Genomic DNA, 27,818 nt, shown 5'->3' on the forward strand with positions numbered 1-27,818 from the left:
TTATTGGCTGATATGAAAGGCACAGCCAGCCTGGAGCTCTGCACGGGGCAGCTGTCTTGGTCTGAAAACGTTTCGTCACCTCATAGGATGAGCATAAATTTGGGTTACCTTGGAAGCAAAACTATGGTTTATGAGATGGGGCAAACAGGGCCGTTTTCCCCCTGCTCTGGGGAAAGAAGGAGCCGAGAGAGGCCTGTCCTACCCGCTCCCTCCCTGTAGGCCTGGGAGGGCTGCGGGGAGCAGTCAGCTGGGGGCCCCAGGGCTGGGAGCAGCGGCAGGAGCAGGCAACCCACGGGCTGCTTCCTGCAGTTTGAGCAGACCTTCTCTTCAGCATGTTAAGTGTCTGTTTTGCTCTCTATTCCCTCTCTTACAGTACTTCACCTCCTTATTTCCTTTTCTCCTTCAGTCTTTCACTTAGGTATCCCAGTTCCTTCCAGGATGTTTTCCAGTTTTCCACCCCTGCGCTCTGCAGAAAAATCACTAAATTGGCAATTGTCTCCAAGATTTACTCTACTTTCGTCTTTCTCCATCTCCTGGCTGTTTTCTCTCTTTTAATTCCAGGCTTTTCTGAATAAATTATCTATAACTCTGAGTTTGTACTTTATCTGGCACTCTGGAGTTTCTTTGTGGATTGGCTTTTGGGAAACTCTGTAGCAAAAACAATTACTGCTGAAGAACAGCATGGATTACTTCTGTGTAACTTCTACGTAACTAGAAGGCCCCTTAAGTAGCCAAATCTATGTTAGGAGTTGGTATCTATGACTTTGCTTTGAGTAAATTCTCCCTACACCAATGTTTTCATGGGGAAAATCAGAAGTGCTTCATAAATGCTGTCCGTCCCCATATCTCCTGATGTAGGTCTGTATCCCCATTTGGCTGTGTCAGAGAGCTCTGCAAGATCACAAACAATACTGCAGTCAGATTTGGGGATTGCTGTCTGGCCTTCCAAGTTACCTGTGGTTGAGTGGATTGCTTCTTGAGCTGTTTGCTGCTGCTGTTTGAGTCTGTGTTATAAATGTGGAGTAATGTGAAATCCTAGATGGCTAGGTTTTCATGAGTTGGCTGTAAAATTTGATTGAGTAACATCACTAAAATTTCAATAAATTCATCAGTATTCAACAGCCTTTGAAAAAGTGTGAGAGTAGGCTTGGTTTGAAAACCAGCAAGGCTTTTGACACGGTCTTCTATAGCATCTTCATAGGCATGCTCAGGAAGTGTGGGCTAGATGAGTGGACAGCGAGGTGGATAGAGAACTGGCTGAATGGCAGAACTCAGAGGGTTGTCATCAGCGGCGCTGAGTCTAGTTGGAGGCCTGTAACTAGTGGGGTTCCCCAGGGGTCAGTACTCAGCCCAGTCTTGTTCAACTCATTCCTCAGTGACCTGGATGAAGAGTTAGAGTGTACCCTCAGCAAGTTTGCTGATGACACAAAACTGGGAGAAGTGGTAGATACACCAGAAGGCTGTGCTGCCATTCAGCGAGACCTGGACAGGCTGGAGAGTTGGGCACAGAGGAACCTGATGAGGTTCAGCAAGGGCAAGTGCAGGGTCCTGCACCTGGGGAGGAACAACCCCATGCATCAGTACAGGCTCGGGGCTGACCTGATGGAAAGCGGCTCTGCAGAGAGGGACGTGGGAGTGCTGGTGGATGACAGGTTAACCATGAACCAGCAGTGTGCCCTTGCTGCCAAGAAAGCCAATGGGATCCTGGGGTGTATTAAGAGGACTGTGGCCAGCAGGTCATGGGAGGTTCTCTTCCCTCTCTACTCTGCCCTAGTGAGGCTGCATCTGGAGTACTGCATCCAGTTCTGGGCTCCCCAGTTCAAGAAAGATGAGGAGCTACTGGAGAGAGTCCAGTGGAGGGCTACGAGGATGATGAGGGGACTGGAGCATCTCTCTTATGAGGAAAGGCTGAGGGAGCTGGGCTTGTTCAGCCTGAAGAAGAGAAGACTGCCAGGGGACCTTCTAAATGCCTATAAATATCTTCAGGGTGGGTGTCAGGAGGATGGGGCCAGACTCTTTTCAATGGTGCCCAGCAACAGGACAAGGGGCAACGGGCACAAACTGAAGCAGAGGAAGTTCCATCTGAACATGAGGAAGAACTTCTTCCCTCTGAGGGTGACGGAGCACTGGAACAGGCTGCCCAGGGAGGCTGTGGATTCTCTTTCTCTGGAGATATTCAAGACCCGCCTGGACAAGGTCCTTTGCAGCCTGTTCTAGGTGACCCTGCTTTGCAGGGAGGTTGGACTGGATGATCCCCAGAGGTCACTTCCAACCCCTACCGTTCTGTGATTCTGTGATACCCTTCTGTGAAAGCTGCCGTGCAGTTCCCTAAAAGAAAGATTCCATATAATTCTCCTCAAAAATTTCTTCACAAAGAACAACTTTGCCAAACTTTTCTTACACGTTCCTATAGATTTTAAAGAAAAGTGCACTAGTCCCAGATCCTTCTCCCACGTTTCTACTATTGACTCTGACACTAAATGTACATCTGGATGATCTGATACTCACTAGAGTGTGCCAATATCTGAATCAATGTGTATTTTGTGTTAGTCTGCTCCTAGTGAGCTAAACAACTGAAACTTCCTAGTTCCTGGGCACCGTTCTTATACAGCATTTAAAAACAAATCACATCTACATCTGTGTCATTATGGCTTTGTGTCATGGACTTACTCCAAATAACATCTGTTACAGTGTTGACACACAATGCATATTTTACAAGCTGTTTAAAAACATATTTACTCAGTGGACTAAAATTATTTATCAGCACATATTCAGTCCCAAGAGAATGTTTATTTTCTGTCCAAATTGAGAAGTTGAGGGGAAAAAGAGCAAGCTGGACAGTCCGGTGAAAGCGGTGTTAGAGTCAGACACCAATCTACAGACCCACCCCAGAAAAGTTTTTGAGTGAAAGTTGTGTGTCAGATGTGATCCACTTTCTCTTCACTGTCACAGTGAGTTTCATCTTGGTGAAATAGCATCTTAGGCTTCAGCAAATATACGTCAAATATGTTTTGCCAGCATAACTGAAGGTGAGACAGGAAGCCTGTACAGAGCAACTAATCTTCTTTCACCTTGAAATGTGTCCCCTGTTATTGAATGAGCAAGTTGAGTAAATCTTAGGTATTTTGGGGATGGTTCAGATTTAGCTCTGCTGTACGACCGAGGAAGCAGTCAAAAATGAAGGCAAAGTTGGGTCAGGCAAGAAATTTATTTTGGCAAGAAATAAGTTCAGTCACATTTCTGTGTCTGTTTCCGATACATACCTATGAGTGCTGTGGAATTTGTCAGGCAGGACTGAGGATGTGTACTCTTGTTTGACTCTTTCCTTGTTACTGCATCTAATACCTCAGCCTGTACTCTGCTCAGAAGGAGAAACCAGAGAAAAGTTTCTTAAATTATAAATATGAAAAGGAATTGCAATTTCAGATATTTTATTCCCTTCTCTGCATTCCAAAAAGGAGACCTGACTGTTTGCCCATCTCCAGTACTTGTGTTGCAAAAAGTCATCTTCCCTTTCTATGAAATATGTACTTGGTGAAAACCAAGTGTTTCTGTCATTACCAGGACACTGTAGAAATTGGCACACTTGCAATTTGACCTACTTTTTTTTCTTTGTATCTTTTTAAATAAATTCTGTGTGATTAAAATTGGTGCCTCTTCCCCAGTCGAAAACCCAAAACTTTTATTTTCATCCTGGAGCTCAGCTCCGTAACTTTCTGGAAAAAATACTGCTTTCTGCAGCAGCACTGGGTATTGGAAAATTGGACCTGAGAGTTACTTGTTTGGTTTTTAATACCTGGGTATGTTTCTGACCTACTGTAATCTCACTGGAGCTGAGCATCATATGCAACTATCAGAAGAAAAACATGAGAAACAGATCCCAGTTCCAGCTTTTGAGGGGTTCTTAGTGAGAGCATCTGTGGTCTTACTTAGCTGTAGATGAAGGAGAAACTTAAAATAACAATGAGTTTACTTACAGGATGCTGTTGTCTGTCTATTGCTAACTCATCCCAGAGCTGTCCCTTCATAAACAGAAGGAATTGCCTCAGATTCATCCACTCACAAATACCTTCTGGGCTGCTTATATCGGGAAGAGTTTTCTTCCATTTCAAGTGGGTAGTATCTTAAATATAATAAGGCTCTACAGGGAAGCGTCATGGGGACTTAGGCACGGTGACATGCATTGTGCTGCTTTTGTCCCCTGTAGGTGTGGAAGAGCACTCGCTTGACAATTCTGCTATACTGGATGACAGATCGGCACTTTACTCTGGAGTTCACAAGAAGCAATTCTACTTTGACGGCTCCTGCGAAAAGCAGCCAGAGGACGACTCAGACTCACTTACTACTTCTCCCTCATCCAGCAGTCTTGATACATGGGGAGCTAACCGGAAGCTGGTGAAGACCTTCAGCAAAACTGATGGCCGTGGCCTTATCAAGCCTCCCAAGAAACTCGGGACATTTTTCTCTTACCCAGAAGAGGAGAAGACCCAGAAAGTTTGCCGCTCCTTGACAGATGGGGAAATGAAGAAGAGCCTTGGCTCACTGAGCCATGGGGTAAGTACAGAAAGCATTTGCTTTTATGACAGCAACAGGCACAAGCACCATCTTCTGGTGTCCCTGGAGGAGATTCAGAGTGTAAGGAAGCAGATCCGGTTGAAGAAAATGGATACTAATTATTCCTGTTGCAGAGCTTTTCTTTGCCAGCGCCCTGCTAGGAAAGGAGCATCCCCCGCAACTTGCGACCTACAATTACTGCGGCACAAAACGAAAGGGGGTGGCGGTTGTGGCTTCCCAAACAGAAGGCTACGAGGGCGCGCTTCTGTCAGCGAGTTCAATATTACCTATGTGGTGGAAAGAAGCCTGTACAGTCACCTCAGCCTCTCACAGCTGGTGCGTCCCGTTACTGACAGGACCCTGAGCAAGGCCGACAAGCAGGACCTGAGGAGATGTCTGCTGGAGGAGGATGAGGAGGCCAAGAGGAAGTGGGCTGCCACAGTGGATCGCTGTACTAAAAGGGTTCTCTTGAGAATCCACCAAAAGTCTGTGAGTCAAAGAGTTGCTGTGAAGGTGGTCTTCCAGTTTCTGTGAGGTTGCAGTCAACACTGTCTGCTTTATACTTTTAACTAAAAAACAGTGCTTCTGCTTTTGTTGCTTTCGATTAGAAGCTCTTAAACACTGTAATTCAGCTGTGAGGGAAGAGAGTTTGATATAATCCCGTCAGAGAAGAGTTTTATTGAGTCTGCCATTTCTATGTGTACAGAATAATGAGAGAGAGCAAATATGACAAACTGCTCCTTTTTAAATTCACCTAGTGCAGAAACTGAGATCACTGGTGAAGCTTTGAGATGCTATAAACATGTTCTTTGTGATGCTTTGAGAGGTGGTATTCTCTTAAAGGGATACCGAGAGATGAACAAAATTTTCAGAGATTAGAGCATCCTTAGTCCACTGTGCTCCGTTTCTCTCCTGCTGTCATTGCATCGTATTGGCTCTCCGCTTCTCAGTTTGCAGCTCATCGGTTCACCCATCTGGCGCTCTATTCTCCGTTACACACACAGCTGCAGAAAGATAGGGAGTTTTACCTTGTGTAGACACTGCCCTCCTGCTTGCTGCTCACCACCACCAGAAGTGCCCCTTTTGCTCTGTCCCTGGCCACTGCTCCTTCTCTCTAGCATGGGATGAAGGTGGCACCTTCCCTCGGAACATTGTGGAAAGGGAATGAGGGGTAGCCAGAAAAGGAAATTGTACTGTACAATGGGAAATTTAAGTGATTTGAGCACTCCAGAGAGATCCAAAGCTGCTTCCTGATTATATGACCCAGTTTTGACAGTTGCCTTAACCATGATGCGGACTTTCCTAGGAACTTGCCCGTGGGACCAGCCAGATCTCCAGAGCTGAGCCAGCTGCTCTGCTGTCTAGTTGACAATGTAGATATGTTCCCAGCTTCAGTGGGTGGAAACAGCAGTGCACGCATAACGTTACACAAGATATTCCAGTGAGCAATACAGCAGGAACACCTTTTCTGCCTGAAGTACAGATTTTATGTTGAGAGGTCTCTTCTTCATTTCTTCAGGTGTGAGGTATTCTCGATACAGGAGTCACAGCCTTGGTCTCCTTGAATAACCTGTGGGAGGTGACCAGGCCTTCAAGGTTCACTTTTTGCTCTGCAACCACAAAATCAGTATGTTTTTTTCTACCCAGTACCATGAACATTCTCTCTTGGCAGCTTCGCTATTTCTTCTGCATTGACTGCTTGCCCTGCCACTCACAGGGTACTGTTTATTTTCACAGACATTGCACTCAAAAGACATTGTTTTCCCATAAGGATATCACAACAATAAGAGACACTTTGCTCGTCCTTCTGTGGGTTGAACAATAGGGGTATCTCGGGCAAAAGATCATACTCGTGTGTGCTGGAGATGCCCCATAATTAAAAATACCCTCTAAAACGGTCTTTGTAAATACAGATGACAGAAACAAGCTTTGCAGTTCTTCTAATAAATAGTCTCGCTATAGTAATTTCATTATGAAAACCATCTGGACTGACTTTTGCTTATTCACAGAGATACAATCAGAGAAGAAGTGGATAGCATTTTCTTGTTGTTGAGGAACTCCTCAGTCAACTGCTCCTCCAGCCTCGTTTGAATAGGACAAATGGTGGAGACGTGCTGCTCTTACTAGTTTTTTCAACACGCTTCTTCCTGAAACCACAGAAAGCTGGCAGACTTCAACTAATGCCACTCCTCCTTCCTACAAAGGCTTAGTATTTGTTTGCTGCAACCTCAGGGAAACTGCAATGCCTATGTATTCAGTGGAATTGGTCACTCTGTCTTGCCTTGCCATTCATTTTTGTCATTTATATTTGTTTCAGTGACCTGGACATGCATGAAATTTTCAAATCGCATCAGTTTTTCTTTTCTCCCAAAATGATAATACTTTTGATTGCATGGCCATTCCATTGAATATCCCTCTCCTCATCCACAGACCTTCTGTGTGATACAGAATTGCCAGGGTTGCTACTGGAATCTGAAGGTGGAAGTTAAATGTACAGGGAGGTCCATAATGAAACAATAAGCATCCTTAATATGGTACATTTATTCAGAAGCTTTTAACCAACAGACATTTTGCTCTCTGAGAAGACTGTTTTAGGAGGAGCTCTGGCTGGTTTGACAGACAGGTTTGCTCAGAGCAGTTCCAGATGTCCTCTCTTCGCTGCTGGGATTACCGTACGCTGTAGGATTAGTTAGAATGGACTCATCACAGAAGGACAACATTACTCATAGCTAAATGTGCTGTGCTTTAAAAACTGATCTAATTACTTGTGGTTTGTCTCAAATGCTTTCCAAAAACAATTTTTAAAAGCTGTGCTATTGTCACATTGCCCTCTGGAAAAAAAAAAAATTAAAAAAAAAATCTGCATCACAGCACTCTTTTTTTAATGTGTGTGAGGCCTAGACAAAGCTGGCTTTGAGTTCTGGTAGAGCTGTGGTGGGTGCAAAAACGTCATCCGAGCACTGTAGGTGTACAGCACCAAACATAAAAGCTAGAAAAAGGATTTTTTTAAAAGCTATTAATACATATGCTCATTAGCAATGAACAGGGCAGGAAGAGTGTTTACTTTAATAGAACTAATTGGTCTAATTGTTTATTAAATGGCACAGTTTATAGGCCTTGCTTCTTCCTAACAGAGTGTCGAAGCAGACTGGTGGTTGTCAGGTGGTGATTCTTCGCTGACTCCCAGGTACACGCCCACGGTACTGACTGGGCAATCCTTTGTAGTTCTGGACCAGTGCTTAGCTGAGTCTTAAGGTGCCTTTGAAGTTACTCTGTTGGGTAGTTCAGGCCCTAAGAACTTAGGGTTCACAAGTGTTCATCTTCTGCCTCCTGTTTGTCTCAGCTGTAGCTCTGAAGAGAATACTTTGTTAAGACATCTGCCTGTCTCACAACCTGCACTCTGAGACCAGAGTTGAAGTTGTGCAAGTAAACTGTAACTGCCGTGCCTTCATTTCCCTGGAGCACCCTGTGAGACTTCAGGCAGGGCCAGGTACCTGAGTACTGTGCTGCTGGTTGTTCAGCGGCCAAATAAGAAGTCAGAGGTTTTACCTTTTGCACTGCAAAGCAGAAGCTGGATTCTCTCTGAGCCCCCTAAGCATCTGGTCGTTTTTCAAGGGATGGCAAAGCTTTAGCAGAGACTCGTCTGCCACAGTTAAACAATGGTTGGCTGTGGAAATGCAACTGCACTGAGTTCGGTTGCCCTCTGCTCTTGGGAGGGAAGCAGTGTCATAGTGCTGATTTCTTTATTCAGGATGATTACGATAAGCTGCATCTGTGCATTCAGCCAAAACTGAGTCACTCTGCTAGGCAATCGTGGCACTGTAAACACAGCGTACTTTCTCCCAGAAGCAGCAGAGCTGCTGCATATCGCCACAGGTGTTACGGTAAATACCTGATCTGGAATCAGGGCTTGCTGAGTCTCTGGGGACACGATGCTTATGGACAGCTGAGCTGGCTTTTCCGTCATGTTACCAAGGGCTTGCCCGGCGAGGCCTCTAGCGTTTCCCTGTATTTCAGTGGAAATGGAATCTGTGCAGCTGTTCCCAGAAGGTAGGTTATTCAATGCCTTAAAAGATTGGTGGTTCTCTGTTTCAGTGCTACTGTGGACTTATTTATGGAGGCAGATGGGAGTGCTGGGGTGGAGTTGCCAGCACCCTGGAAAACTTGATGCACAAGATCAACAGTTTCCTTGGACCAAAAAGTCTTTTTTTCTTTTTAAAAAGAAGAGTAGGCAATAGATGACTCAACAGCAGCAGAACTTAGGCCAAGGAGTTGTCTCTGGAAAAGACAAATGACTCAGAATGCTTTATAACAGATATCTTGATTTATAATCTCCCATCCTTTTGTTTGTTTGTTTGTTTCCATTTTTGCAGACATTTCTGTTTTCACTGGCGTTGCCCAAATCACAGTTGCTTGGAGTGAGCTAATCGTTGTGATAGAACTGTATCCATCCTTTTTTTTTTGCAGAGAACCTGTAGCTTTGGAGGATTTGACTTGACAAATCGTTCCCTTCATATTGGAAACAGTTCTGACCAAATGGTGAGTTTAAGACAAGAAGGCGCAGACTTGAAATAGCCTAAAATGAAACGCGCAATAGAGTTATAATACACTGAAGTGTAATTTGGGTGTGTAATAACAGTTTGGGGATCCAAGAAAGCAGAGTATCTGTTAACCTCAGACTTCCTTAGCTTTGAGAATAACATACCCACCCATATCCATATGTGTGTAAGTATTTATATACCATGTGTGTAAAGAGGCAGGAACAAGTGATCAAAGCGCAGATCTGGGGGCACATCTGTGGGCTATTCTTACGTCTGACTTCCTCGGAGCATCACCCCAGGCAAAACATATGATTACTACACTTTCTTGGTAAGAATATTTACTGTTTGGAATGATGAGGCAAACTTTCATTCGCTGAAGATCTGCAACTTATTTGGGTGGAAATCATTACACAAGAGATTTATTATTTGTTTTCTCATTGTATCTAAGAGCTCTGGAGTAGACCAGGATGCCATTGTGTTGGGTGCTGTGCAATTGATCTTAGAGCACTTTTTGTTTAAGAAAAGCCACCACCTCCCCTGAGAATTAATTCCATTTTATGTTACTCATGTTGATCCCAGTGTTACTGTTGGTCACTCTGTGGCCAAAAATAACAGAACAGAAATGAGCCAGAACATTATATCAAATGAAATTATGAACATATTTTTTCTTTTTGCCCACATATGTTTTTCTTTTCTATTTCAACATTGGCTCTGATAACTTCTCTGTTCACTTAAATCAAGTCTAAATTGTGAAACATTTTATATGTCAGCATTATATTTTTTTTTATGTGAGCTGGGTTTTTTGACGTTGTTCTTGTTTTTCCTGATCTTCTTTTTAAATCATAAATTACCCCTAAATTGGCCAAAACTGTGGGTGTTTTATTTTATTCATCAATTTTCAATTCAGTAAAAAAGTTAACTTCCAAACATACAGTGTTTATCTTTAAACGTAGACACTTCGGCGTATTTTGTTTTTGTATTGGTTTTGGTATAAAAAAGTGTGACATCTAGATGTTACATTTTTCCGTACTACCATCAGTAGTGGGAGTGTATGCAGATCAAGGGTGTTTTTTTTTTTGTTGAAAGCATGTAATTCCATTAAGTAGAAGGTTTTTTTCCTAAAAGATAAGGCCAAGAGCCGTCCCTAACTTCTGCTAAAAGACCAAAAGTTACCAAGAAAGTTTTAATCACAAGCAACTTGTAAAGGAAAAAATACAGAATAGTCAGAAATTAAGTATCAGCTGAATTTCAGAGCTTTTGGGGAGGACATTAGTAAAATAGCAAACATACATGAATTTAGAAAAAAAGATAAATCTTTTCTTTAGAATATAGCGTACGCTTATTTTAGGGTTTGTTACCTTATGTCCCTATATTGTCCTCAGAAAGATTACTGAACCAAGTCAGAGACCAAATTCAATAGTCAATCTATTTGACGAAACAGATTTTGATCCTTTTTGTGTTGTGATTTTTGGTGCACCCTGGGCAATGGAGGGTGCTGGTAGTAGGTCTAACAGAGCTCCCTTGCTGTGGTTCCTGACGCACTGTAGAATGAAAGACCGTGTTTAATGTGCTGCCGGGACAATCTGAATGAGGGCTGAGTCACACAAGTAAGTCTGGCAAAATGTCAACTGATCCACGTTCATTCTTTGTGCGTGCTTGTGGCATGAGTAAATGCTAGGTATCTCAAGCTGGTTTAGAAAAGGTTAAATGCGTTCAAAGCAGCTGCCCTTTGTCGTCCACTATATATGGACCAGCTAATTTAGTTCGGCAGTCCCCTGCTGTGTGCTTTAAGAATAGCTGTGCAAGTGTAACCTTCTACCGTGGTTGATGGATTTCATAGCTTTTTTGTGTGTTTTTTATAAACAATCCACAGTACAGCCACAGAGACAGTCATCAAGAGAGGTTAACTGAATGCCTGTCTGAAAATAAAAAGTAAATTTGGGTAGCCAAATAAAGGTATCCATATATATATACACACACGGATATATATTTGGCTAGGATCTCGGCAGTACCTTTACTCCTGTTAAACTGTACGTAATATTGACCAACATGAGCCACAGCTACTGTCGTATGTCCCATCAGGAGGACTTAGCCTGGAACCATGGAGTTTTCTATCAGGTCAGATACTTACCTGAAACTCAAAGGAATAAAGGCATCCTAACAGACCCCAACACATCTACACACGGTACCCGCAGAACAGGTTACAGATCCGGCCTTGGGAGGAAGGTGCAGTGGTTTGCACAAGGTCTCAACGGTGGATCTAGAGCTGTGAACGGGACACCGCGCTGCTGTCCCATGCCTGCCTGGGTACCTCTGCAGGGACTGCTGGCTGCGGTAAATGAAGGCTCTTGTGTTTTGTAGGCCTAAACTCTGTTTTATTCTGCAGGGCAAGGAAGGAGACTTTGTTTATAAAGAAGTGATCAAATCACCCTCTGCCTCCCGTATATCTCTGGGAAAAAAGGTGAAGTCCGTAAAAGAAACCATGAAGAAAAGGATGTCTAAAAAATACAGCAGCTCTCTGTCTGAGCAGGTACGTGAGGTCTGCGATGGAATGCACTTAATAGTGTAGAAATGATAACCAGTATTGATTCCCGTGCTCCAAGTCATCTCTGAAGAAATTTCTAACAAGGCTATGTGCTGTGGCTTATTCCTACGTTCTTATGAAATCCCTGGCTGTGAAATGGCTTCTGTAGATGCCAAACCATGAAAATGCGTTTTCAGGCTTTCATTCAGGTAGCTCATCAGCAGAAGCCTGGGGTTGGTGGCATCACACGTCTCGCTCTCTACTTCCATTTCTTTATCCGTCATTGTTACTTATTAAGGGAACCGGTCTGTGACACGGGGTCACAGCAATATATTTAATTGCAGTGTGCACCTTGGTTTAAATTCCCGGCGTAACTCCAGGCAGGCGGTTCCTCTCTGCCGTGACAGACCTTCTCCCCATCGCAGCTTGCCCTCCGCGGCCGCCCGCTAAAGCGGACTCACAGCGCGGCCGGAAAGGGGCGTCCCGCAGAGGGTTCTCCAGTTCCCCCTCCGTTACATGGCTTTATCGCTTGTTCGCACCTGAGGCGCGCCGGCGGCGTTCCGCGGGCCTGCTCCCGCCCCCCCCCGGCCTGCTCCCGCCCCCCCCCGGCCTGCTCCCGCCCCCCCGGCCGCTGCTGGCGTCCGGCCCCGCCTCCGGCCGCGCGGGGCTGGCGCTGCCTGACGTCGCCCCCGCGCGGCCCCGCTCGGCGGCGGCGAGGGGAGCGCCGAGCCGCCTAAGTCACGCACACGCCTCCGCTCCCCGCTGTCGTGCCTGGTAAAATGGGGTTTCTGCCACAGCTGCCCACCACTAAACTCGTGGATAAACATAGAAGCCGACACCCTGTCTGATAAAGAGCAGGAAAACGGAGTCTCTTTCCTTTCTCCATCCTGGAGATGGACAAGCAGCTCCTGCCAGTGCGCGTGTCCGTTTACCGAAGTGAAATGGTTCCGTCCCTTTCAGGAGTCCAGCCCAGGGGTCATGCCGGGTTCTCCGCAGTCGCCGCCGCCAGACACTGACTCCCTGGACAAGCCCAAGCTGAAAGCCGGTGGCTCAGTAGAGAGCCTGAGGAGTTCCTTAAGCGGTCAGAGCTCCATGAGTAAGTTTGGTTGTAATTGCGTTGCTCCACTTCTGTGGGTTCAGGGAGCCGAGATCTCCACAGTAAGCACAATCAGAGAAAGTCAAAGCAGAAGCAGTGGTTAAAAAGTAGAAAGGCTGATGGATTAGTCATTAAGGGTTTGCAAAGAGCCGTTTGGTGCCGAGACGGTATTGCTCCGTGTTTATACAGAGCCCTGATTGGGTTTGGTTTTTTTTTTGTAACGTCAATACAAAGTGTTGCCATAAAAACCAGATTTCTGGACATGAGAGGGATTCTGGAACCCTCATGCAGGATTCACAGCTAATTTTCCTCACACCACTGTGCTTTTTTCTGGGGAAAACTTCCTAGAAAGATGATGTCTCCTGTGATGTACCATAGATGAGACATTAGTTAAACAGCCTCTCAGTTAAATAACGAGGAGCTGAATTTGGGAAAACAGGAGTGCAAAGTGGCTTAGCTAACTCAGCCATCACATGTGTATATAAGAAATAGCAGCGTTTAAGGACTTTTAACTTTGATTACCATATTTTGTAGAAAGAAGACCCATTTTCTGTCTTGCCTCTATTTGTTTCTGAACCTTCGCAAGGAGATTCTTTTTTGTGGACTAATACTATGTCTCTCACACAGGTGGTCAGACGGTGAGCACAACAGATTCCTCAACAAGCAACAGGGAGAGTGTGAAATCAGAAGATGGTGATGATGAAGAGCCTCCTTACAGAGGACCTTTTTGTGGAAGAGCCAGGGTTCACACTGATTTTACTCCAAGTCCTTATGATACAGACTCTCTGAAGCTCAAGGTACCAGCTATAACTGTTTTTAAGGGGTCAAACATCTATTCTGGCAAAATTCTTAATTCAGAGCTCATTGCAAGAACAGTACAATTCTTAGTCTTTTAATGAGTTTACATTTGTTTTCTGAAGCCTTTTAAGCTATCTTCTTCTGATACATTTAAGATTTGCCTGAATTACAGCAAAATGTTGTGGAGCATAAGTATTAGTATTTCTCCAAGTCCAGGGAAAGACACTTGCGTCTTTAGTTTCTGGAAAAATAAAAATGTGCCACAAATTCATTTCCATTTTGCAAGGATTTTGTTTGATAGATTGGAAAAATACTTTATCTGCCACAATGAATTAATCCATCAGTGGAAAAATTTTCCAAGTCCTTGGACGAAATGTGGATATGCGTACGCATAGTGTCTATTAAAGGCATTTCAGTTAATATAACTTGTTTTGAGCCAAAGCTGAATTACTTTGCTGACTGTGAGTTGTCACTCCCCTTTAATTTTTCTGGATATCAGCCTTTATTATTTTTAGTTGTGCTATATTTGATTCAAACTATCTAAATACCTACATTTGTTACTTAAAATTCCAAGGGTAGACAATTCCTATTAAAGCAGATGCATGTAAGGTAATCTCTTTGAGTACACAAAACCAATTGTGCGTCCATTGCTTTGTTGTGGTCAGGAGCGTGTTAGAAAAGCAATGGTGTTGTATGGTTTCTTCCACGTATGCCTCATTTCCTCAGTAGATATGATGTGAGCTTGTGCCCATATACACTGAGCATGTTCTTATTTGCACCAATTTCAGATAGTTGCACAGCTTAGAAACATTTGTATGAAACAGCAGTGATGTATTACTGGGATGTAAACAGGTTTGCGAATCTGGACAGTTGGGGTCCATTCCAGGCTCTTTTGTTGACTTGCTCTGTGTTCTTAGGCATGTCACTTCATCCCCTTTTCTTCAATTTGTAAAACAAGAATAATCAGTCGTTTTTTGCAAAAGCTGTGGTTAACCTATTGAAAACTCAAGAGTGTTGTCCATTTGGTGTATATGAAAATCTAAGAGAAAGTGGGTATGTTTGCTGGAATACCCAGCAGAAAGCATGCCTGAATGGCTTTCTTGCTTCTTTGGTCTGCAGAAAGGTGACATCATTGATATAATCAGCAAACCCCCCATGGGCACTTGGATGGGCTTGTTGAACAACAAAGTTGGCACTTTCAAATTCATCTATGTGGACGTGTTAAATGAAGAGGAAGAGAAGCCGAAGCGGCCCACCAGGAGACGCCGGAAAAGCAGACCGCCCCAGCCCAAGTCAGTTGAGGATCTCTTGGATCGCATCAACTTAAAGGTCCGAATTCTCTCTTTCTGTTCACCCTTCGGTTTTGCTTGTGGGAAGGAGGCCACACCTTTGGAGCTCTTAGTTTTGAAAGCTGCACACCAGATTCATAATCCTAAGGATCGTGACACCACTTAGGAGAATCAGGTCTTAGCTGCAGAGTGAAAATAGCTGAGGCCAGGCAAAACTGCCTGTCAGGTTTGATGAAGTGCTGCAGGCTGCAAGTTGTATGCACTGTCATTGCATAGTATGGCTACTGGCTAGCACACTTCAAAAGCAAGCAAAAAGTGTAAAATAGCAGTAGTTACCCTGTCTTTAAAGAGGAAGGTTTCTTCCACGTTTTTGTTCGGAAAAGCTAGGGATAAACTGGTGCAGCTGTCATTCACTCGTCGTACATCTCCCTTCATGTAGACCTGTGCCATACTGTGCGTCAGGGTAGCATGCTACCCAGGCCATTTAATACAGTGCATTTCAAATACAAAAAAAATACATGCAGCATTCTAGTTCTGACACAGCTACCTCCCTGAACTCTGAGCAATGTTTGTACAAGCTATAATCCTATAATTTTGCTGTTATACAGTGATTTGCATTTGCTAAACTACTGCTTTTTTTATTGGTTGTGAAAATCTCTTCTAGTATCTTTATTGACAAAAGAAGTTGAATAAATATGTTGTCTTACAGCTCTTCTTTTTTTTCTTTTTCTTCCTTTTATGCAGGAGCACATGCCTACTTTTCTGTTCAATGGTTATGAAGATCTGGATACCTTTAAGCTTTTAGAAGAAGAAGATTTGGATGAACTGAACATCCGAGATCCTGAGCACAGAGCTGTTCTCCTCACAGCAGTGGAACTTCTACAGGAGTATGATAGTACGTGGGATGTTTGAGGTTTTCAGTTTTACTAGAGATCTGCCAAGAACCTTGTGAACCCTTTAAAGCAGAAAACCGGTTCCAGCATTTTGATCTTTCTTTTTTTCTAATCTAGTTATTTCCAGGGTAATCCTCTGTAACAAAGTGTAGATTTTTGAGGAGTGACTTAAGACTTGCATTTGTTCTGCCAGAATTCTTTTGTTCATGTAAGCCGCACAGGAGGTAACGGGGCTGTACTGTCCACACAGTAGTCATGATAGAGTCATGGTAGAGTAGAGCCATTTGAAAAGCAAGTGTAGCTTGTGACAGGAATTCAGACGCACTCAATACCTAGTTGCAGCAACCTAAGACAGTACTGAATCTCCCCTTTGTCCCTAAGTGTCAGCAGAAGTTTAATGTCCCACCAAGCAGAATCAGTGGAATGGACTGAGTGGGGGCTTTCTCAGCTGCTTCTGTGCAAAATCCTATGTTTTCGCATAAACTGCCATGGCAGCAATTAAAATAGCTGCTTATTAAGTGGGCAGTGCTTAATTCTGTTATAGAGAGATGTATGGCTAGTCTCTGGACAGTGCTGGGTGGCCTGAGCTTTCACTGAACTGTAGCTTTCTTGTTCATTTCGTTTCCCAAAGAGGCATCCACACTTTCTCTGCCCTCTTCTATCCCGCAGTAAAACTGCAGTTGCAGAACTAGATTCTTTTCACTTATAGCAGAGTAGCTTTTTGTCACCTAATATGAGTTTCTCTTCATTATTTGCAGACCTGTTTAGAATGCTCACTTCCCTGAAGTAATAATTATTTTTAGGGACCTTCAATTTTGGTTTGAAAACTTGAAGAAAGAACTATGTGGTGTGGTGGTTGGAAAGTATAAATTCCAGCTCCAGGTCAGGGCGATGAGGAGAAAGAGAAGTGGGGACCAAACAGATGGAAGCTGGGAGGGGCACCAACACTTAGTTCCACCCCATAATTACCTTTCATGTGCCAAGAATAGGAATTGGAATAGCCATTTCTGATGTTTTATTGCAGGGGAATAAAACACAGCATAAACTGTATCCTTGCATCGCAAAGTTGGTTTTCTGTATCCTCAGCTCCTGATTTAGTTTCTTTACAAAATATAATTTCTGAACAAACTTTGAGTGAATTCGTGGAATCCAGCCTGTGCAGCCTGGATGGGCCACACTTGAGTGTTGTCTCTTTGCACAAACCAAGGAAGGAAGGAATTTTTACCACTAGTCTCTCCCTTGTCCCTTCCCCTTCGTTAGGGGACAGTACCTAACTTTGCCAGGCCAACTCCTGATCCTTCCTCTTGGTACCTTCTGGAAAGTAGGTCACGGTTAGAATTTTATTCTTCTCGACTTGGTTATTTTCAGTGTTTTTTGCTTTTGTTTTGGGTGTTGGGGGTTTTTTAAGTCTTGGAAAGAACTTTGACACCATCATTTTAAATAAATTTCCATGGTTATCAGTTGCAGGACTTGGCCCCAAGGAAGCTAAGGCATACGCGTGGTCCATTCTGCTTGCATTATGTACCACACTGCTCCCTCACACTCGTACTGAGGCTGTTGCTTAATCCTTCACCGAACGGGATAAATGTTTTCAACATCTGTGATGGCTGTTCCTAACGCTTACTCTTTTCTAGAACATTGATCTGATAATAATTAGTACAACAGGGAAGAACATAGAATCATAGAATCATTTTGGTTGGAAAAGGCCTTTGAGATCATCGAGTCCAACCATTAACCTAGCACTGCTAAGTCCACCACTAAACCATGTTCCCTTAGCACCACATCTATACGTCTTTTAAATAGCTCCAGGGATGGTGACTCCATCACTTCCCTGGGCAGCCAGTTCCAATGCCTGATAACCCTTTCAGTGAAGAAATTTTTTGCAGTATCCAATCTAAACCTCCCCTGGTGCAACTAGAGGCCATTTCTCCTTGTCCTATCACTTGTTGCTTGGGAGAAGCGATGGACACCCACCTCGCTACAATCTCCTTTCAGGTAGTTGTAGAGAGCAATAAGGTCTCCTCTGAGCCTCCTTTTCTCCAGACTAAACAACCCCAGTTCCCTCAGCCACTCCTCATAAGACTTGTGCTCTAGGCCCTTCACCAGCTTCGTTGCCCTTCTTTGGACATGCAAGATAATGGTGTTGCAAATGGAAGGCTGAGAAGTTCAGCTGGGTTCTCTGTTTGCGTGTTTTTCACTGTGTTCTTGCATCCTCTAGGTAACAGCGACCAGTCAGGATCTCAGGAGAAACTTCTCGTCGAAGGCCAAGGCCTAACCGGATGCTCTCCACGGGATTCTGGCTGCTACGAAAGCAGTGAAAACCTGGAGAATGGTAATGGTGACAGCAATGAGCCTTATAATCCCTGCAGCCTTTTTTCAGTAGATAACTTCATATACTTTCTGCTGCTGTTCCTAGCTAACACAAGCTGCTTCATACTTGACTTTCTCCTTTGCTCTGACTGCCCCTTTCCCTCTTGGCTTGAGCCATTGGTTTTCATTGCTACTGTATCTAATTTATTTATTTACATTGGTAGGAAACAGATCACATTTCACAAATCATCTTTCTTTCGTAATCCTAAGGCAACAGGCACTCTCACTGCCATTCCCTGCCTTCTCCACTCCGTATCAAATTCTCACGCAGTCATGCCTCATGTGGCTTGCACTACTCACACTCTGACAGCCCATGTCTAAGGGACCGCTGGCAATGAAGAAGTCGCTGAACTCCACTGAGATTAGGAGGATTTCTTCTAAACCCATACAAAAATTGTTTAGAAAAAAATGTTCTCTGTTTTAGGCCAAAATTTTTGTGTTTGCTTAGGTTGCATGTTGTGTTCTCCTCTGATCAGAAGCCAGCTGCAGAGATTTAGGACTTTTTAGTGAACACTAGCAAGTTAAGATTAATTGAGAAGTTGGCAAGGAAACATACTATGGGAAAAAAAAATGCTTATGATATCAATTCCCATTACCTTATCTTGCATCAGTGAAAGGTGATGCACTAAAAATTACTAAGACAGATGATAACAGAGATTACTCTTTCTGTTCTGAAGAAATCAGGTAGTTGTGCTGACCGAGCATGCTTTACTTAAGGGATTATGTAAACTTGTCATTAGGGATGAAATATTTACGGAATCGTAGAATGGTAGAGGTTGGAAGGGACCCCTGGGGATCATCTAGTCCAACCTCCCCTGCCGAAGCAGGGTCACCTAGAGCAGGTTACACAGGACCTTGTCCAGGTGGATCTTGGATATCTCCACAGAAGGAGACTCCACAACCTCTCTGGGCAACCTGTTCCAGTGCTCCATCACCCTCAAAGTAAAGAAGTTCTTCCTCATGTTCAGATGGAACTTCCTGTGCTTCAGTTTGTGCCCGTTGCCCCTTGTCCTGCGGCCGGACACCACTGAAAAGAGTCTGGGCCCATCCTCCTGACACACACCCTGAAGATATTTATAGGCATTTAGAAGGTCCCCTCTCAGCCTTTTCCAGGCTAAACAAGCTCAGCTCCCTCAGCCTTTCCTCATAGGAGAGATGCTGCAGTCCCCTCATCATCCTCATAGCCCTCTGCTGGACTCTCTCCAGTAGCTCCTCATCTTTCTTGAACTGGGGAGCCCAGAACTGGACACAGTACTCCAGGTGGGGCCTCACCAGGGCAGAATAGAGGGGGAGGAGAACCTCCCTTGACCTGCTGGCCACACTCCTCCTAATGCACCCAGGATCCCACTGGCCTTCTTGGCAGCAAGGGCACACTGCTGGTTCATGATTAACCCGTCGTCCACCAGGACACCCTGGTCCCTCTCCGCAGAGCCGCTTTCCATCAGGTTGTTCCTCCCCAGGTGCAGGACCCTGCACTTGCCCTTGTTGAATTTCATCGGGTTCCTCTGTGCCCAGCTCTCCAGCCTGTCCAGGTCTCGCTGAATGGCAGCACAGCCTTCTGGTATATCTGCCAGTTCTCCTAGTTTTGTGTCATCAGCAAACTTGCTGAGGGTACGCTCTGTCCCTTCATCCAGGTCATTGATGAATGAGTTGAATGAGAGTGGGCCGAGTACTGACCCCTGGGGGACACCACTAGCTACAGTCTTCCAACTAGACTCAGCGCCACTGATGACAACCCTCTGAGTTCTGCCGTTCAGCCAGTTCTCAATCCACCTCACTGACCACTCACCCAGCCCACACTTCCTGAGCTTGCCTATGAGGGTGTTATGGGAGACAGTGTCGAAAGCCTTGCTGAAGTCCAGGTAGACAACATCCACTGCTCTCCCCTCATCTACCCAGCCAGTCATGGCATCGTAGAAAGCTGTCAGATTGGTCAAGCACGATTTCCCCTTGGTGAATCCATGCTGACTACTCCTGATAACCTTCTTTTCCTCCACTTGCTTAATGATGACATTCAGAATGAGCTGCTCCATCACCTTTCCCGGGATGGAGGTGAGGATGACTGGCCTGTAGCTCCCTGGGCCCTCCTTCTTGCCCTTTTTGAAGATTGGAGTGACAATGGCTTTCCTCCAGTCCTTGGGCACCTCTCCTGTCCTCCAGGACCTTTCAAAGATGATGGAGAGTGGCTCAGCAATGACATCTGCCAGCTCCTTCAGCACTCTTGGATGCATCCCATTGGGGCCTGTAGATTTGTGGGTGTACAGATTGCTTAAATGATCTCTCATATAATTGTCCTGAACCAAGGAAAGGTCTTCCTTTCTCTAGGCTGGCTTCCTCTCTTACCTCCAGCATCTGGGATTCCTGAGGGCCAGCCTTAGCTCTGAAGACTGAAGCAAAGAAGGCATTCAGTAACTCGGCCTTTTCCATATCCTCCATCACCAGGGCACCCACCTCATTCAGCAGCGGCCCCACATTTTTCGTAGTCTTCCATTTGCTGCTGTTGTACTTGAAGAAACGCTTATTGTTGTCTTTCAGTCCCTTGACAGATTTAATTCCAGGTGGGCCTTAGACTTCCTCATTGTTTCCGTGCATGTTCTGACAATGTTCCTGTATTCCTCCAATAGAATAAATTGGTTTGATCACTCTAAGCATTTGAGCCATGGCTTGGCCTCAGACTGCCTGGTTTCATCGTTAATATCCAGCATAAACAGGAAACCAAGAACAGAATAAATGACATACTGTACACCCCTTGCAGTGGCCGCTTTTCCAATTTAAAATATGAGCTAAAGATCTTTCTCTTAGTATGTGCATTTTCTGTCAGTCTGCCACTCAGAAACAACCATTTGTTGAAGAAAATGGCCATTTTCTTTGAAGGTGAACGCTTGAAATCAGCAATGTACTAAATTCCTGAAAGCAGAGAGAATTTTTTCTTGAATATGAATCCCCATACATTAGGCATGCTGGAATATAATCATAGCCAAATATATGGCATATGTGACAATTTTCTTTCCTTTTTATCTCTAAGTTCCATCATAATGATAGCTGTAGCACTGAAGTTAAATTGCTGCCTGTACATCTTCCTTATTTTAACAATATAATAAAATCTGCAGAAAGCAATTGTCATTGCCTGTCTACTTAGATACTTGCTATTACATTTAAACTAGTATTTCTGTCTGAGTTTTGCAGAATGTGAAATACCACTGCTGATTTTTATATCGCTTCTCATGTATGGCTTGCTGCATTTCTGCAGCATTTTTGCTCACCAATGCATTTAGTGCTTGTTTTGAAAACCATTATAAAAAGAACATTTGGTATGGGATTTGTTCAGAGATTTTGTTAAGGCTGTTTAATTTGAAATGTGCTCCACCTTCTTTGCAAATTTCATGGACCATAGTTATTTATATGCATATTGTTTTCTAAATACATTGAATTCTCATCTGTTAAAATAAGGGTAATCATTTGTCTAGTATAAACATCATAATGTGCAGATCAGCAATAATAAACTGTACTTCATAAAGGGGAAATGCATTCTGAGAAGAAATTGGTCTTCAGATTTTCTGGGGAATGGTTATACATAATATTTTGAGGATTGGTATAGTGTCTTGTTTTGCGCTGATATTGGACCTTTTGGTTCAAGATTTCAGAGCTGCTCTTACATTTTGGCTCGAAAACGGTTTACTATATACTACGGCAGTGGTACAGATGTATCTTCTATAGGTACTTCTCAGGGTCTCACTGCAAAAGTATTTGGGTATGCTCATAGGTATCCACAATGTACTTAGAGGAGCATTGTGACTTTATTCCAGTTTACAGAGAGCAAGGAACGTAACAGTGACCTATTCAGTGTTAGACAGGAAGAATGGAAGAGCAGAGAGCAACTTCAGCCATGCATGATCAGACCATTAGTCCGTATAGTCCAGTCTTTGGTTTAAAACAAGGTGGAGAGAGTGAGCTCTCCTTTACGCTTGTGACAGCAGTGCAGTTATTGGGCTTGTTTTGCATGTAAGCATCTGTCTGAGACGCATTTGGAAACCGTATTAGAAATGTAGTTCTCACAGGACTGGCCAAAAGCAGATAGCTAGACAGCAGGATAGGAACAGAGCAAGCACATTTGATTCTTCCCAGGATACTCTTGGGGAATGAATCATTTAAGGACTTCAAAAACTGGGTAGTGTTTCTTGGCATTCATCCATTTTCCCGAAACTGTTTCTCTTTATGGACATCCCTGGTCTTCCTTAGAACCTCTATACCTAACGGTGTCAGTGTATAGACCTCTGTTATACTCCTTCCCAAGTCATCTCTTTTCTAGTCTGAGAAGGCCTGTTAATTATTCCTTATAGGTCATTCATGTCCCTGATTCTGCCTGGCTGCTTTGAACCTTTTCTTGTTGTGCTGTGTAGCTTTTTTTAAGGAGGGAGGGAATGTAGAGAGATTGGAGTTGCACATGCAGTGCGCAGAGCTGAAGAAGCAGACAAACCATGGCTTTATCAGTGGAATAAGGGTGTTCTCTGATTTGTTCAGAAACTGAAGCCCAGATTTCTGTAGTGCCAAGTGGGCTTCCTAAGCACTCAATCATTTGGCGCTAATTAGTCAGAAAAGGAAGCAACAGAACACGTGGCCACGTTGCCTGATGTAATGTGCATTTCTGCTAGTCTGTAGTACAAAAAGCAGTGAGGCTAGGATTGTCTGCCATGCCGTCATCTTTATTGTGTCAACAGAGCTGTTTGAAATGCACACAAAATACAGCCACAGAAAGCATTGCCAAAGTGAAGTTAATAAAATCTGGGATCTGGACAGACCACTGAATGCATTCTGTGTCTGGTTTTGAGTGCTTAAATTTCTGAGGACTATCTTCCATACAGAAAAAAGTATGAAGAGAAACACAGAAAAAAAAAAAAAAGCTCTGGTACCTCTGGAAATATTCCCCAAGATAGTCTCCTTTCTTCTGAGACAGATGATGACAGGGAATTGAAAAGTTCCTTCTCTGTATTCTAATAATGAGAAGTATCATGAGAGGTGGACGGTGCTGCACCATAACATTAACCAAAAAAGTTAGAGTATGCCTGTAGCTTGAACTGAACCTGGAAGTAGTATAAACTTTATTCATTCGTTTTGTGTAAGGCCACCTTTGTTATCTTAGTTTTCACCCAGACACCTGCATCCTTCCCCAAACATTTAAATCAGAGTTGCTGCTGTGGTTGACAGCACTATGAAAGGCATTAGTCTCCTCAACTGTACCAGAGAATCATAAGAATGAATTATTATTAAAAATGCTAACATTAAAAATGTGATTTAAACCTTACTACCTTTACACTTTAACCCTTCTAGGTTTTCTCATTTTCTTTCTGAGATCGGGAGGGAATGTTACATTTGTGCACATTGTTTGTATAGCTCTCCACTTTATGAAAACAACTTAAAAATATATTTAAAAGTCTGCTTTCGGGGAATTGTACCTTCCTTTCTTAATGCCTCAGAAGCATAATGAAGTTACACCTGACAGTCAGGAAGAGAAAAGGAATAGCTAGAAGAAGAGAAATCACAGCTGCCCTCCTGATACTGCTCTTGACTTAAATTTAAAGGGCGGTGAGAATGATGAGGGGACTGGAGCATCTCTCCTATGAGGAAAGGCTGAGGGAGCTGGGCTTGTTCAGCCTGCAGAAGAGAAGGCTGAGAGGGGACCTTCTAAATGCCTATAAATATCTTCAGGGTGGGTGTCAAGAGGATGGGGCCAGACACTTTTCAGTGGTGCCCAGTGACAGGACAAGGGGCAATGGGCACAAACTGAGGCACAGGAAGTTCCATCTGAACATGAGGAAGAACTTCTTCCCTCTGAGGGTGAGAGAGCTCTGGAACAGGCTGCCCAGGGAGGTTGTGAATTCTCCTTCTCTGGAGATATTCAAGACCCGCCTGGACAAGGTCCTGTGCAGCCTGCTGTAGGTGACCCTGCTTCGGCAGGAGGGTTGGACTAGATGATCCCCAGGGGTCCCTTCCAACCCCTAACATTCTGTGACTCTGTGATTCTGAACCCCTGTCCTTTGTACAAAACAGTAGCATTGAACCCAGCACTTTTTTAAGCCGTTTTAAAGCAGAGAGCTTAAACACTACATGTTCAGTTATATATTTTACAGACAAAACGTTTTGAACTTCCTTCCATTCTCTCCACATTTGTATTCTTATGCAAAATAGGGCTGGAATGAACTAAATATTTGATTTTCCATTCAAAAAATTTTTCTTTTCTTGTTTTTCTCTGTTTTTACTTCTTCCTTTTCCTGTTCCTCATTTCTTATGTTTTCTGTTCCTAGGCTGCTGGCTTTGCATAGACATATCCTATTTCTAAAAAAATGTTTTTTACTAGGTACCTTTATGGCCTCAGTGGGAGCTTATATTGCACAGTAATAGCCTTTCTCACAACTTTTCTTTCAGTGTTGAGGTTCCTGAGTATGCTTTTCTAAAACAAGTATAACCCCTGATCAATATTTCAGATTGAAAAGAAGGTGCATGGATTTTGTTAGGTGAGCTGTAACAGCAAGCCCCAGACAATATAGTGAATTACTGCACAAGTCAGACACATACTAGCAAATATGAATAACAGACAAGAGACTCACTACATATTGACATTAGTGCCTGAAGACACTAAAAATGAGTGTAACATTTCTTACAAGTCTTTTTAATGTGGTTTTAAGTTACTTTCAGGAGGCGGTGGCCTAGCTCCATGGAAAGGTGCAGGCAGTCAAATCTTCCTGCTACTTCTCTGAGCTACCTGAACTCAAGGTAGTAGCAAGGGAGCCAGCACTGCGTGGTTTGTCTTTATTAGTGTCTTGGGGAAATGTTAATGTTTAGCTTGAGTTGAACTGTGAACCGTGCAGCTTCTGAGAAAGAAGTTCCTGTATGCTCGCATTCATCCTTCTACACACACCTTGAGTTTAGATTGAATAAACTTGCTGGTGTACCAGTAAATGCAACAAACTTTTTTTTGAGGGGAATGTTTTTCTTACTTCTCTTTAAATGTAACTGCAATTTTCTTTGCTAGTTTTCTGGGTACTTTGGTTTTTTAAACTCTTTAAACAGAGAAAAAGGCAAGAGAAAGAGAGAAAACAAGCTTTTTCTCTTTTAGGTTAAACAGGTTCTTTCGTTCATATTCAAAGTGAGCAGTGTATATTACTCAAAAGCCAAGCATTCAGCTTGTTTCAGGATAAAGCTTTGAAGGCAAGCTGCATGAGAAGGAAGAAAGCATCCATTGCTTAAAAGTGCATCAGATTAATTTACTTCCAGTGAAGTTAGCAAAACTTCGCAGATCTCTAAAAGTAACTGGTCCTTTAATTGGCAGCTGTTGATTGCCTGTTATTACAGACTTTTGATACAGAATCACAGAATCACAGAATAGTAGGGGTTGGAAGGGACCTCTGTGGGTCATCTAGTCCAACCCTCCTGCCGAAGCAGGGTCACCTACAGCAGGCTGCACAGGACCTTGTCCAGGTGGATCTTGAATATCTCCAGAGAAGGAGACTCCACAACCTCCCTGGGCAGCCTGTTCCAGTGCTCCGTCACCCTCAGAGGGAAGAAGTTCTTCCTCATGTTCAGACGGAACTTCCTGTGCCTCAGTTTGTGCCCATTGCCCCTTGTCCTGTCACTGGGCACCACTGAAAAGAGCTTGGCCCCATCCTCCTGTCACCCACCCCTCAGATATTTATAAGCATTTATTAGGTCCCCTCTCAGCCTTCTCTTCTTCAGGCTGAACAAGCCCAGCTCCCTCAGCCTCTCCTCGTAGGGGAGATGTTCCAGTCCCCTCATCATCCTTGTAGCCCTCCGCTGGACTCTCTCCAGTAGCTCTTCATCTTTCTTGAACTGGGGAGCCCAGAACTGGACAGAGTACTCCAGATGGGGCCTCACCAGGGCAGTGTAGAGGGGAAGGAGAACCTCCCTCGTCCTGCTGGCCACACTCTTCTTGATGCACCCCAGGATCCCATTGGCTTGCTTGGCAGCCAGGGCACACTGCTGGCTCATGGTTAACCTGTCGTCCACCAGGACACCCAGGTCCCTCTCCGCAGAGCTGCACTCCAGCAGGTCCGTCCCAAGCCTGTACTGGTGCATGAGGTTGTTCCTCCCCAGGTGCAAGACCCTGCATTTACCTTTGTTGAACCTCGTCAGGTTCCTCTCTGCCCAGCTTTCCCGCCTATCCAGGTCACGCTGAATGGCAGCACAGCCTTCCGGTGTGTCTACCACACCTCCCAGTTTGGTGTCATCAGCAAACTTGCTGAGGGTACATTCTAACTCTTCATCCAGGTCATTGATGAAGTTAAACAAGACTGGGCCCAGTACTGACCCCTGGGGGACACCACTTGTTACCAGCCTCCAACTAGACTCAGAGCCGCTGATGACAACCCTCTGAGTTCTGCCATTCAGCCAGTTCTCTATCCACTTCACTGACCACTCATCCAGCCCACACTTCCTCAGCTTCCCAAGGAGGATATCATGGGAGACTGTGTCGAAAGCCTTGCTGAAGTCCAGGTAGACAAAATCCACGGCTCTCCCTTCGTCTACCCAGCCAGTCATGTCATCGTAGAAAGCTATTAGATTGATCAGGCATGATTTCCCCTTGGTGAATCCATGCTGACTACTCCTGATAACCTTCTTTTCTTCCACTTGCTTGATGATGGCCTCCAGGATAAGCTGCTCCATCACCTTTCCCGGGATGGAGGTGAGGCTGACCAGCCTGTAGTTCCCTGGGTCCTCCTTCTTGCCCTTTTTGAAGATTGGAGTGACATTGGCCTTTCTCCAGTCCTTGGGCACCTCTCCTGTCCTCCAGGACCTCTCAAAGATGTTGGAGAGTGGCTCAGCAATGACATCCACCAACTCTCTCAGCACTCGTGGGTGCATTCCATCGGGGCCCATGGATTTGTGGACGTCCAGATCGCTTAAGCGATCCCTCACACAGTCCTCCTCGACCAAGGGAAAGTCGTGCTCTCTGTGGGCTTCTTCTCTTACCTCCGGTGCCTGGGATTCCTGAGGGCCTGCCTTGGCACTGAAGACTGAAGCAAAGAAGGCATTCAGTAGCTCTGCCTTCTCCGCATCTTTCGTCACCAGGACACCCGCCTCATTCAGCAGCGGCCCCACGTTGTCCCTAGCCTTCCTTTTGCTGCTGATGTAGTTGAAGAAGCCCTTCTTGTTTTTGACATCCCTTGCCAGCTTCAATTCCAGGTGGGCCTTGGCCTTCCTCGTCGCATCCCTGCATGCTCTCACCACATTTCTGTACTCTTCCCAAGTGGCCTGCCCCTCTTTCCACATTCCATGGACCTTTCTCTTCTGCCTGATCTCCGCTAGAAGCTCCTTGTTTAACCATGCAGGTCTCCTGCCTCATTTGTTAGATTTCTTTCTCAGGGGGATGCATTGCTCCTGTGCATGGAAGAAGTGTTGCACCATGTAGCCAAATCTGTTGGTTTGAGTTTTTTGTTTGGTTGGGTTTTTTCCCCGTTTGAAAAAGAAATTTCAAGCTTTATCTATCCTGATTTTAGAAAGCTTGCTGTACATGGGGGAAATTATCCCTGTCACCCAGAAAACAGTAACTGTTCAGGATGTGCTGGCATTCTGAGAGTTGTCTGCCTGGAGACAAATTTACTTCTGTCTTGTTAAAAATAAAGTAAAAATCTATGCAGTATTTGAGAAATAACCTAATAAATACTAATGAATACTCTTCATGAGCTCAGTCCCTTCGATCAGAACTTTTCTGTCAAGCAGACTTGATGGACTGCACTG

The 27,818-nt window shown here is 44.3% G+C and overlaps 1 protein-coding gene across 9 annotated transcripts in view; it reads left to right on the top strand.

Annotated features, from left to right (window-relative positions):
- Window positions 1–27,818, top strand: part of SASH1 (SAM and SH3 domain containing 1) — a 567,447-nt gene that overhangs the window by 532,234 nt on the left and 7,395 nt on the right. For 8 of the 9 annotated variants that reach the window (XM_075413749.1, XM_075413752.1, XM_075413751.1 and 5 more), the window contains 8 exons: window positions 4,208–5,043; window positions 9,022–9,093; window positions 11,482–11,625; window positions 12,580–12,715; window positions 13,343–13,512; window positions 14,633–14,842; window positions 15,547–15,697; window positions 17,914–18,027. In XM_075413749.1, the coding sequence (XP_075269864.1) occupies window positions 4,208–5,043; window positions 9,022–9,093; window positions 11,482–11,625; window positions 12,580–12,715; window positions 13,343–13,512; window positions 14,633–14,842; window positions 15,547–15,697; window positions 17,914–18,027 (1,833 nt within the window). The remainder of the gene's footprint in view (window positions 1–4,207; window positions 5,044–9,021; window positions 9,094–11,481; window positions 11,626–12,579; window positions 12,716–13,342; window positions 13,513–14,632; window positions 14,843–15,546; window positions 15,698–17,913; window positions 18,028–27,818) is intronic. The other variant, XM_075413755.1, reaches the window with a different exon arrangement.

This window comes from Opisthocomus hoazin, chromosome 2 (assembly GCF_030867145.1).
Source record: "Opisthocomus hoazin isolate bOpiHoa1 chromosome 2, bOpiHoa1.hap1, whole genome shotgun sequence".
Taxonomy (NCBI): Eukaryota; Metazoa; Chordata; class Aves; order Opisthocomiformes; family Opisthocomidae; genus Opisthocomus; species Opisthocomus hoazin.